The sequence below is a fragment of the Rhopalosiphum maidis genome, chromosome 4 (genome assembly GCF_003676215.2).
Source record: "Rhopalosiphum maidis isolate BTI-1 chromosome 4, ASM367621v3, whole genome shotgun sequence".
Lineage (NCBI taxonomy): Eukaryota > Metazoa > Arthropoda > Insecta > Hemiptera > Aphididae > Rhopalosiphum > Rhopalosiphum maidis.
In genome coordinates, this window is record NC_040880.1 from 19,935,034 (window position 1) to 19,948,172 (window position 13,139).

Sequence of the window (13,139 nt, forward strand, 5' to 3'; positions counted from 1 at the left end):
CGACTACCGCGACTATGACATTATTATTATTATTGTTGTTATTGTGTTGTGTGCGTGGTGTGTGTATGACGATATTTCTCTTCGTTTTCGGCGACCACCCACTACCGACGAACGCTGACACCGTTGAAACCGTAGCTAAAAAAAACATGCTTACTCGTATATTATACCCTTGATATACCTCAGTTATATTCGGTACACCGCGATCGGTAGCAAAGAAGAAAAAAATGAAAATCTTACAATAATTAAATTCGCACTTACATGTGAATTCACTTCTGTTGCGGTGATAGGTGTAGTTATATTCGAGTAAAACGGCAGATACTTTTGATTTTGATTTTATTTTTTCGTGTCTATACTGTTTTTATTCCGATCACTATGCTAATGTTATGTATGTATTTAAAAAATAATGCAATAGGTATGTTCTATACTTTACCTGCTCATAGATCTCGGTGATTGTGATGTTATACATATAGGCAGAAAAGAGTTTATGTTGTATTAATATAATAAATCGTTGTCGGTTTATAATTTATGTATTTTATCAATGGTGCATAAACCATTTTAACAACCCAGAAACTATCCGCCCAAATTTTCATTTAGATTTTAGACGTCAACATTTTCAAAAAAAAACATCTTAGTATAAAAATTTGGAGTGAAAATCTAAGGGACTTTGTATCACTACAGATTATTCTTAAATAATGTAAAAAATCTAAGTACTTGAACATATAATATGGTGTTTAAGTGCTGTTAACAATTCCAAAAATCAGAATTCTAATAAATGCATTATTAAAGGATAAAAGAATGAACATTGAACATACTCGGTGAATCACTCCGCAGTATAAATAATAAATATAATATTATAATGTACCCATGTATAAAAACTAAGAAGTGACAACTTTTTGAATTCTTTCAGGTATTTCTTTTGTTTTGTATTTACTATTTATTATATTATACTATTGTTATTCTAAATAAAAGATAAGACTATTATAAATAATTTTTGAATTTTTTACTATTCTGAGTGTTACTGCAGTATATAATGTATGACTTATACTAGTAGTCTACAATAAATCAGTTTTATCTCTTTTCATTATTATAAATAATTAAATCAATTGAAAACGTGTTTTAATAAAAATATCCACCATAATTTTTCTTTAAATGTTCAATAATAAAATTTTAATTTTTATATAAAATTTAAAAAATTACTTAATTTAAACTGTTTTTTTGATTTGTTATTATTATTATTTTTTAATGCATTTATAATGTAGATAGTTAGTAATTACTAATTATCTTATGTATCTTTGGATACCCTATTATTGTATGGTAACATTAGGTCACTAAGACACACTTAAGCAATATATATATATATTGTTTCGTGTAAATCGTTCGTTCATATCAAAGCTATACTGTACAATTTAAATTATATTAAATCAATAACTATTGGAAATAATATTTTGGCGCAAATTGTATTATAAATGTTTGCGCGTACGAATTGTATGACTTGAATATGATAAATGTAATAATATTTCGCATGTGTGACTTTGAAAAAAAAACAATTCGCAAAACCACCAGCTGATGCAGAGGTTTTCGACCTCAAACCACGATCACAGTTGAACCTGTATTTTACGCGTGATCATTGACATTTAGTATTATAAAACACTGTGCCGCTACAATTAGTGTACAATAATGTACAATGCGGACACGTTACTAATAATAATATATTTTATGTAATAATTTTTTCCAAAAATGTGGCTATTTACTTGAAATCATTCAATTCGTGGGTTATGTTATAGTTCATAGGTGGTATAATAACAATAATAATAAGGTTTGCGACATTACTTATCGAATTTATATTTTTAAATGTTATTGTATTTATTACTATAGTAAAATATATGTAATAATATATATATTATAAATTGATGACCGGTTGACCTTTATACATAGTATCATAAATCTTAATAGTAAATAATAAAATAAAATAATGCAAGACTAAATGTCATAACATTTTGTCGTCAACATTTAACCAAATGCAATCTACATAACACTACAATATATGTATTACAATAATATCGTGCAATTTCTGACGATAGAATTGGTTGCAGAACGGTTTTCGGCAGGAAAAGAAAAAAAAACACAGAAATACGCATCAGTGCTCTCGTTTATATATATATATATCAACTATCAAGTCAGTGGCGTGCGGTGATATTTTATATAGGATATAACTGTTAAATTAAAACTTCAAATTAAATCTTAAACATTCAGTTTAGACCTTTCAACCATCGTGTAAAAACGTGGATATCCCCTTCTACCGCAACGTCCTCAACAGGTCATTCTTTTAATAACGATACGGGCCTGACAATCTAAAATATTTCTTTTGTAAAGAAATTGCATACACAAAAATTTAATTTAATTTCTTTCGAAAAAACCTGATAAATTCTTTTAAATTGAATACTCATATAAAAATTAATAAATGACAGTCATTTTAATTTACAAGTAGCATTGTCATTTAACATAATAAGTTTTAAATTTTTTATTCCTCCCTTTTTGTCCGGACATGCGTCACTTACCCAGCTTGCTCTGGTCCTTAGATCATATACATATCTAAGCCCTGACCACACAGTGCTGTTATCAATGGATTTTCGAGGAGGGTTTTCAATTTAATAACAAGTTCCTATTACTCATATCTAAATGTATTTTATTAAAACATAAGTTTATTATAATAGGGATTTGTTATTATATTAACTGAAAATACTTGAATACCTCATCACGAATTCAATGATATGAATATTATTATGTTCATTAGAAAACTGGTTTATTTTTATCACATTGGATACGATTTGTTCACATTTTTAAGTTAGTAATTCAATTTCGAATAGGCTTCAAATTTCGATGTTCGTAAACAAGATTTACAAGTGTGTCTGTGTGTTTTTTTAACCTTGTAAAATCGACAGTGGTCTAACGACCTGTACATGTTCTACGACGAAACTCATTCAAATTCTGCAATGTGCCATTCTCGGTTTAAATCTGAATTTAAAATCATATCATATATTATATACCACATGTGACGGCTGCTGCATGTTCATTCAGTATGTGGCGTATACATATTGTAAAATGTATATATGTATTTTATATATAAAATATTTGTATCTACATCAGCCATATCATATACTTGAGATATATTTTTAAATATGATGTTCCACAGATACTAGACTTGCAAAAAAACGTCTTATTGTGACCGTGGCCGTAAAAAATTAACTTAGAAGTTGATTATGGTTTCACAGGAAATAATCCATAAAATATTAAACAGCCACCATCACACCCACCACTACCACCATGCACATTCATACATTCAGTTGAACCACAGGCCGCAAATTTAATACATACATATATTTTTATATATGCATACAATATACATTAAATGTGTACCCACGTTTACGTGTATATATATATATATATATGTAATCTCTCGAAAGATCCACGGTAGCCTGCTCGTCTCTCAAAACACTATACAACATTGGAACTCGTCTTTTTTTTATTATTTTGGTTGATTTAATATTGAACAATTTATATTTACATAATATGTACGAGTATTACCCGTACACTTGCAGTAAAGTTAAAAACTCAAAAACGTCTGTATAGCTCGAAATATTATATACGTATGTTAGATTGGAAGGGAAACAAATTTCCAAAGATATAAGTATAATATGATTTGTCTAGCCTTTATTAACATTATTAACAAAATGCGTTGAATGTAGACGTTAACATAGGTATATATAATATTTAGTTTTAACGCAAATACATAAACCTTTTTTTCTTAACATTGACTACACATTCATTCGCATCAAAAACATAGAAAACAACGTTTTAGAAATCCGCTACACTTCAGAAGCTTTTACTTAGGCGCGTTTGCTTATCACAAATGGAATAATAGGTTTATGTCGTTTTCCATCGTGATTTTGACAGTTGCACGTCCACGTCGTCAACCAGAGAGGGTTTATGTGTATGAAGCACTGCGACGGTTCACAACCGACAATGGAAACCAGTTAACCGATAAGACGACGTGTTGCGCACACGTGTCGCAATGCGTCGTACGTACGCCACGCTGCGTGCCCTAATGAGGAGACTAGGATATATAATATTATATGTGTTCCTCGTCTTTTGTATTATATACAGGATGATTCATCAAGCATGTTCACCCCCTTTTTTCTTCAATAATGCAATTATTTTAAAATCTATTATTTTTGTAATTTTTTAAATATTATACTTAGATATCATCATACATATTTTAAAATTTTGAAATTGTTTATATCATACTTCTAAGAAGCGTCCTGCAACCTAAGGGCTGCGGAGATATAAATTTCTGTTTTTTACTTCTGTAAATTATTTGCGGATAATTTATAAACAAATTTCAGCGTATCAAAATCAAAATTCAATCGGGTAGTTTTTGAGTTATTTAACTTTGTGTACTAATATCAATGTGTTTAGAAGATGAGATCTATTTATAATTATTTTAAAATATTAATAATTTATGTTAATCTATCAATATTTATAATTTGCAGAACTATTTTTAATGACTATTATTATTATTAGAATAAATCTTATAGCAAACGAACAATTATTCGTTCAAAATTTGAACTAAATCCATCAACTTTTAAAAAAAATTAAAATTGTTTATTGCTTTACATGTAATATGTAAAAAGCATGTTCTCATTTGAATAATAAAAGTTTGTATCTCTACAGGATACTATTTAAGTAGTACAAAAAATCTTAAAAATTTGAAATATTGTAATTGTAATAAATTCATTGTTTGTCGAAAAAATAGTAGTGAGCATGCTTGGTGAATCATTTTGTATAACAATAAAATGAGTGTTTGTGTGTGTGTCTATACATTGTTGAGTATATATTATAATATACAGAAGACGTTTTTCCAAAATTATTAGATACCGGATATCGTGAGTATAGGCTGTACGGTACAGGTTGCGAGTTTGAAAAAAACAAAAAAATCTTGAAACTAGGAAAGGTATTATTATGGAGACGAAGAGAATGACATGAATACGACTGAATGTTCGTGAATTGTTGCAGCAGGCGATGACGAAGATATCCGATGACATATTGCCGTGTACCGGTCGGTTCACTATTGCGCGTTTGATATAAGACGTAACTGCGAAGAATTAAAAAGTCGACCGAGAGTTTTCTAGTGTTTTGAAGAATAAATGCGTATGTCATTAGTCAACTCTGCGGACTGTGTCATCATTTGTTTAATGCATTTGGACTCATGCGTGGGATTGTGGGAATAATAATAAAAATAATATAACAAACGGATTTATTTTTCCTCTTCCACGTGATATTATGATGTCGAGAGATGCAATTCATCACGAGTGTAATATTTTAAGCCGAAAACCTCGGCTTCTTATACATCAAAAAACCAAATCTAACCAAGGCGCGATGTATTGTTAATAATTTAAAGAGGTGTCGGATTACAACCGTACAGAGTGTTACACCGAAAATGTTAACATTTTATTTTTCTCATTACAATATTCGACTTACCTAAGTAATATTGTTAAAACCACTGAGGATTATCGTGTTATCGTATATTTTACAGTTTCACTTGAATTGCAGTTTTCTATTGATAATAATGCTTTTAGATTACTGTAAATACACATTTAATATAATACGTCATTTTTCTTTTGTCCCACTCAACCATTGTTATATAACAATATTTCGTACTTTTCTACTGTCGTACAGTTGACTTTAAAAATGTTCGCACTTAACGGGAGTCTGCATAATATAGAGTTTCTTAGTATCTATCTATCGCTTCTCAGAAACATTGTTTTTTTCTATCAGTCGGCCAGCATAATATTAATTTAATATGTTAGTATCCTACCATTGTAATACATCTAGTATTTCTCAGATTAAGTATCATGTATTTGAAGTTATCAACACATTGTGCTATGTTTAAGTATGTAAAATGTATCTCGAATAATAATTATGGTATTTCGTTAAACGGTTTTTTTAGCGCATATTTGATAAATAATATATTTTTCTCGACTTTACATTTTCTAACGGAGCGTATAGGTACCTACTAATATAATATATTATAACATTTATAACTAGGTATAATGGCCATTAAAAATTATATTGTTATGCAATGCGATCAATTCGAAACGCTACTTTTGTGAGCTAGCACCTTTTTGGAATTGTATATAAATTGTACGTTTTCAATATTATTATCCTCCATCATACAGAAGCCCCCGTTAACAGTAGGTTAAAGCCCACGGTTATCCTTGATTATCCCACAATGGGGGGTTGTGCCCACACACATGCATCTTATTATGTGAGTAGTTAAGGCCCGTGCATGTAAATATAAATGAAATCCAATTGAAGTATTGAACCGAAACACTTTTGCATGAATATTATTTGGGGATGTATGTTCTTGATTGTGCCGTACATACCGTTATAAATTGACAATATATACGATCGTATTTTGTGTTTGAGAGACCTTTTTAAATTGCTATAGTGGCGTGAAAAATTCGTAGTTTGCAGCTATATTATAATTTTAACAATAAATAGTAGATAAATAACCGTTATACAAATAATACCAGAAAATAAATTCTTTGTAATAAATATTCCACAATATGAACCCTTATAAGAAAACTGGTGGAATTTTATTATTATAAAATATAAATGTATAACCAACTTGTATTTAAACTCTATATAATATACCATATTGTAAAATGTATATTGTATATATTATTCACAGCACGTCTCTTTCGAAAGTTATATGAAAATTCGATGTATCTTCCGGATAAGATGTTCTTTTTCTTCAAAACCAATAAGGTCTCTATTATGTTAAAGTATAAAAATAAATCATTCAATTAGACAGACCAAAGAGATAGATAGTAGATACTAGATATTAGACATATCATATGTGTACAATATATTGAATACGCTTAGTATAGATAAAACAAAGATGATGTTTTTATTAGATAATCGTACGATCTTAAAATGTTTTATGAATCTCTATTCTCCAACGCAAATTATATCAAGAGTCAAGACATTAAAAACAAAATGTTTCTATCATTCAATCATTTTCATAACTACACTTAGTAGGCGGTAGTCTACAGTGGTGTAGGCGACGAATCGTATAGTTTGTTATAATAATATTATGATGCGATGACCTAAAATAAAAATAATTATATATCTTTATAAAGTATACATTGAATGTTACTTTTTAGAAAATACAGGGCTGAAAGATCGAAACATTAATCAGAATAGTTATTGAGTGCATTCCTCTTTATCTTAAGTCGGAAATCTAAATTAAAAATTAAAACCCTTAGCTTAAGCTTGACTTATTTATACCTTATCCTTATCATAGCCAATTTATTAAAATATTGTTTTTTTATCTAATCTCATGCATATGATATCTCTATATGGACTATGTTTGTCAAACTTATTTGTATTATACTTTTAGAAATGCACAGAAATACTGGTCATGGTAGGCAATAAACAAACTTAATTTTAGTTAAATATTATCAATGATATTTTTTTCTTGTCGGTGAATTTCTCTATTTGACAGTAAAAATAGAAGCAGAGTTAAAATGTATAGAATGATACAAATATGTTAGGCTACTGGCGGGCTATTTTAATATTTAAAAACTGTAGATACTACGGATATCTATCCACACATATTTCTTTTGTAAGCTAATAAATGATGTGATTTGATGTTGTTCTGACCTTATTGAATTCTTCCAAACATAATATTATTTTCTTTAGTTATATGTTTACATATAACTATGTAAGTACCTATATGTGTAAGCAAGTCGCGTTGTGCGTAGCGTTTAATATCCAAACAGTCGCATTGTACCTATATAGTATAACACTACCATTATATTATTATCAGTCTTATTTTTTATATAATTATATGCGTACACTATTGTTTCCAACGCTTGCACGTTTTCGTTAATGAAGTCAGTTTTTTTTTTTTATCGCCGTAAAAATCGCAGACGTATAGGTACCTTTACGAGGCTACGACGTGCATAACGGATCGGAATTAATTATATACCACTTTCCTTGCAATACATGACTTAGGTATATCTATTACTTACATTTTAATCATCGGCTATTCTTTTTCTTTTCAAACGGTTTTATTTCAATACTTATAATATTATGTATTATATTTATTAATGTAAGACTTTCAAAACTCATTTTTTGTTTATTAGCTATTATAATATATTCTTATCTTTCTTCTAATTTGAGAAGCTGCAGAAGTGCCTAAATTTCATTCGAAAATTATTATTTAGATATTATGATATAATACTCGTGTGTACACTAGAACCAGTTCTTAATATGTAAATATTGTGATGTGTACGGCCCCCAGCTCAGAAATGATTAGAATTAAAAAAAAAAATGATTATTTAAATTATTTTTACTCGTTTTTCTTTTCATCGGTATTCTGTGAAAGACCGCGTGTGATAGATAAAATTATAAATTAAAGTTTAAATACAATTTAAGAACGTTGGTTTTTTCATCATGACATGTCTAAATTATCTATCGATGTAGTTTGTGTTGTTTACTTGTATATTTATGTATGTATATAATCTCAAATAAAGTGAAAAATTGGAGAATATTATGTTAGACAAAACATTTCCATTAGTTTTAATAAAACGACAGATTTAAAATTAAATAATATTCTTGTTTTTAGTATCATTTTATGTAATAGTATTTGTTTTGTTCAATTTTTTAAGTCTTTTCATATTAAATAGTTTGTTTAAAATTAAGTTTAAATTACTGTACGTAATACACATGTTTTATAAGTGATGTTGTAAATTAATATAGGTGTCTACTTACATGTTACGTACATAAATTCAAGGAAAATTTCATAAATAATGAGTCCGCCCTTGAATTTTTTTAAATAGAACTTGTTAATATATTCGCAAATGAGCCTTAGTGTCGTTCTACTTGACTATTCATTAAGAGTTACATTTTTATAGAGCGTTTATGCATCATGTGACAGAACTTGCGTGTATATTTATTCTATAATAATATTTCCCTATATAAATTCATATGAAACAATCGTATGGATACATATTTTATGCGCAGTATAGTAACTTCAATTGTTTTGTTCGCACCTCTTTTGCAAAAATTAAAAATGATGAATTATCGTGACAACGGTTATTGTTTTTCAACTATAGTTGACCGAGTTTCATATTGCAGCAATGCGTATCTATAAGATATACCTGCATCATGCATACACAACTGCTGTCTAGCTTCCGGCTTTTCCCCTGGAGAATCCTACGTATGAAAAGAGAAAACCTACTTTCATCAATTAGCACAGATTTAAAGACAATAAAAATACTGTTTTATTCTTTTATTCTTATGTATCTATGAAAAGTTTGAACGCTACACACTATTATAATATTGCCTTTTCCGCGGTCTTTCTTAAGTTTGTCTATTTCGTATACTATCATGATCGGCCATGCATAACGGATACTGCATTCCACCGGGTAATATATACAACTATACCAATGCATGTATATTATGATGTAGGTATGTTCATATTATCACGGTGTCGGTAGTATAAAACAAATTATCGTCGATTATATAATTTATGATCCTCGACGAGTTCTATATAGCTTTCTTAACACCGATAGAAAACTAATTTTCATGTATATATATAAATTACAGTGAGTTCTAAAGTATGTACAATAATATTTATCTGACGCAAATTAATTATTATATTATTATATATAGATAACTATATTAATTACTAATATAATGACAATAATTGATTACGTAATATATATTATGAACAAATTAACTCAATTTTTAATTGTGGGTGCCAACTTTTATTTCTCGTAACGGCAATGATGAAAAACAAGAAGATAGTATAATACTTATAATAATATTATGTTGTCTTGGTTTCATGTTTCTGTGGTAAAATATAATATTGCCAATATCTAATAACAATCTGCAGCTATAAAGTGATAATGCGGCTAAAATAAAAAATATTATATTTATAATACATGCGATCATGGACGATATCTGCAGCAACAGCATAGAACGATCCCTTATAATTAACTCTAAATTTGGTGTTTATTATTCCACGATGGATTTTTACTCAAAGTGGTTCAATTAATACTCTTGTCTTTTTTAGGATACATATACATAAATATTTATAACATAAAATTATTAACGAGTTAAAGTACAAACTTTTTTTTAATATTCACCATAAATCTGCAATTTTTTTCGGTGTAAACAATTTCTTAAAATCAACAATATAAGTGTAAAAAGGGATAATTCACATCACTTAAACTATTATAAGAAAAAAAACTAATTTACAATGTTCTCTTGTATGCCCTTTATTTTATGTAGTCTTTATTATTTACATAGTATACCTACCTACCTATTATACAGTTTGTTAAAAACCCATTAACAGAAATAATTATTAGATACATAACTATATTAATACTAACAGTATAACCCCATATACTTGCTCTGAATTATTATTTTCATTTCCATTAATATATATATATATATATATATATATTTATTGGTGTTCCATCTTATTAAATTATTTAACCCAGTATAACTAACTTTTATATTTTTGTTTCAGCCATTGTAATGCATTTTGTCTTTCTGGCGGCGTTTTTCTGGCTTAACACGATGTGTTTCAATATATGGTGGACGTTTAGGTGAGTCTAAATGAATATAATATTACAAACCATCATATTATTATTATTATTATTGTGCGTGTGAGTGCATTTCTACGTTAAATGAGATAAGGAGTCATTTCACGGTATAATCACATTAATAGGACGGTAAAAAATAATTCAAAAGTTTAAATCGAAAAGGAAGATGATGAGTGTTGTTTTACCGACAAGAACGAGTACCACTAATTTCACCATCATTTCTGGGCGTGATAATTTATGTCATATATATTATACACGTATACAATAGTATCCCGAGGATATATGTGCGGACCTCGTATTTTACATTACCCGTTGTCTACCTGTATCGTTGTAGAATAAAAAGGATAAATAAAACGCACCTCGGTATATATATATTATAATTGAATAGGCTTACATATCCCGAGACAATAAACAGTAATATCGAGTTACGAAAGTGTATTTCCACTGTATATAATAATTCCCACGATCCACTCGTATACATGTACGTGTTTAGTTGTATATAGTATATACCTACCACTATTCAATTTCTTCTCGCAACGTTTTGAGTTGTACCCTCAAATCATCGATTTTATATTGTTATATGCACTATTATCATTAACTGTAGTGATAATAATTGTTACAATTGAAGGAAATTATCTAAAATATCGGTGGCATGAAAAATATTGATGTGTAATTGTAGTACTCTTTTTAAAATCATTTAGGTATTCTCCGGAAGCTTACCACGCCACATTTATTTGTCATATATTATGTAGGTACCAGAGGTACCCTAGTATTACCTACATAAGTTATAATTGAATGGCTAAATCTAAAATATTAAAAATTAAATTTAAAAAAAAAAACAAGGCCAAGCCAGTGTTGAGTAAATGCATGTTCTTTTATTAAAAAAAAATGTATACTAAATTACTAACGAATATCACTTTGATACAATTAAACCGCTTGCGGTACCTAAATTACAACGATCTAGCGTAATAACTTAAATATTATCGATGTTTTTAACATTAAAATTGCACTCGTTTTATTATTGGATATTTGAATTGAATACTTGTAATCTTTGTATGTAATTAATAATTTATACCTATGAAATATTAACACCGATTAGTAAAACTAATAATATTATACAATCCCTGACCGCTGTCATTTCGAAACTAGTCCGATTACCTACTTTATTTTGATCAGATAAATGTTAACTAATTATTAAAATTATGATATTTTTTCAATTATCTATTACCTTATGCAGTTATGCAACATCTAAGCGAATGAATTAAATTTAAAACGGATCTCTTATTGATAAATGTAAAACCAGTTTAAATATTAAATTATTTAACTAGTATTATTATTAGTAGGTTGTAAATATTGTATTTAATTAAATTTTATGTTTTTTGCTTTTACACGAGTAAAGGGTAATTTAAATTTAAATTCTTACGTAATAAAATTAATTACACAAATGGTTTTTCAAAAAGTAATATGGGTAGGTATTCTACACGAAACGAATTTCAATTTATTCTTTATTATACATGTTAGAGTTATACTTAATAATAAATTAATAGACAGATGTCTCTACTATATTATACATATACCTATAATATTATTACTGAAAAAAAACTAAAATATTTCAGTCAATCAATTTTAAAAATCTTATGTCTGCATAATACAACCAATTGAGAAATTCGTGTACCTATTTATCGTAATAATTATTTTTTGCACGTGCCCATATATTTGATGATTAGTTATATAGGTATTTTTTTTTTATTCTTTATTTACTAAAATGTACTCTTCTATATAGTTTCTCGTGTCAACATTAATTTAGTTATTTATATGAATTGTCATAAAAATACTAATACAATCTTTTATATATATTACCTGAAGTTTTCTGATATCTCTTTTATACAGAAAAATATGAACGTTTTATAAAAGGGGATTTAATTAAATTAAATTTAGTTTACAATACATAATATGTTTCTACAAGTTTTTTTGTCGTATACTTCTAAGTTAGAAGTCCTTATAATTGTTTTTTATGCGCCTATATTAAAGATATAAAACACATAGATATACATAAATGTAGTGTATATATTTTGACGGAAATACGTTTCAAGCGTATACGTTTTTGTACTCGTAGTATGCAATACGTCAAGCGTATCACTTTTTTATGAAACGAGCGCAAGACAAACTATTATAGGTGTCTATCATTTTTCTTGATGTGTAATATAATGTGTTCGTGGCGTTTTCCAGGGACTTGAGACCAGCCAATCTTGGATAAAGGCCAAGAGGCGTGTAGACTTAGGCTATACCAGTTGTACGCGTGGGGTGTACCCTTGGTGATCGCTACGCTAGCCGCTGTATTGGACCGTATTCCACCAGATCAATACATGTCACTGATCAGACCTAAATTTGGCGAACATCGTTGCTGGTTCTATGGTAAGTAGTGTATCAAAATTTTCAAAGACACAATTTTAAGTTTAA

At 28.3% G+C, this 13,139-nt stretch overlaps 1 protein-coding gene across 1 annotated transcript in view; it reads left to right on the forward strand.

Annotated features, from left to right (window-relative positions):
* The window catches only part of LOC113549574 (probable G-protein coupled receptor Mth-like 1), a 35,347-nt gene that overhangs the window by 16,403 nt on the left and 5,805 nt on the right, over positions 1-13,139 (forward strand). Inside the window, 3 exon segments of the mRNA XM_026950940.1 lie at positions 10,604-10,682; positions 12,909-12,927; positions 12,929-13,094. Of these exon segments, the coding sequence (XP_026806741.1) occupies positions 10,604-10,682; positions 12,909-12,927; positions 12,929-13,094 (264 nt within the window).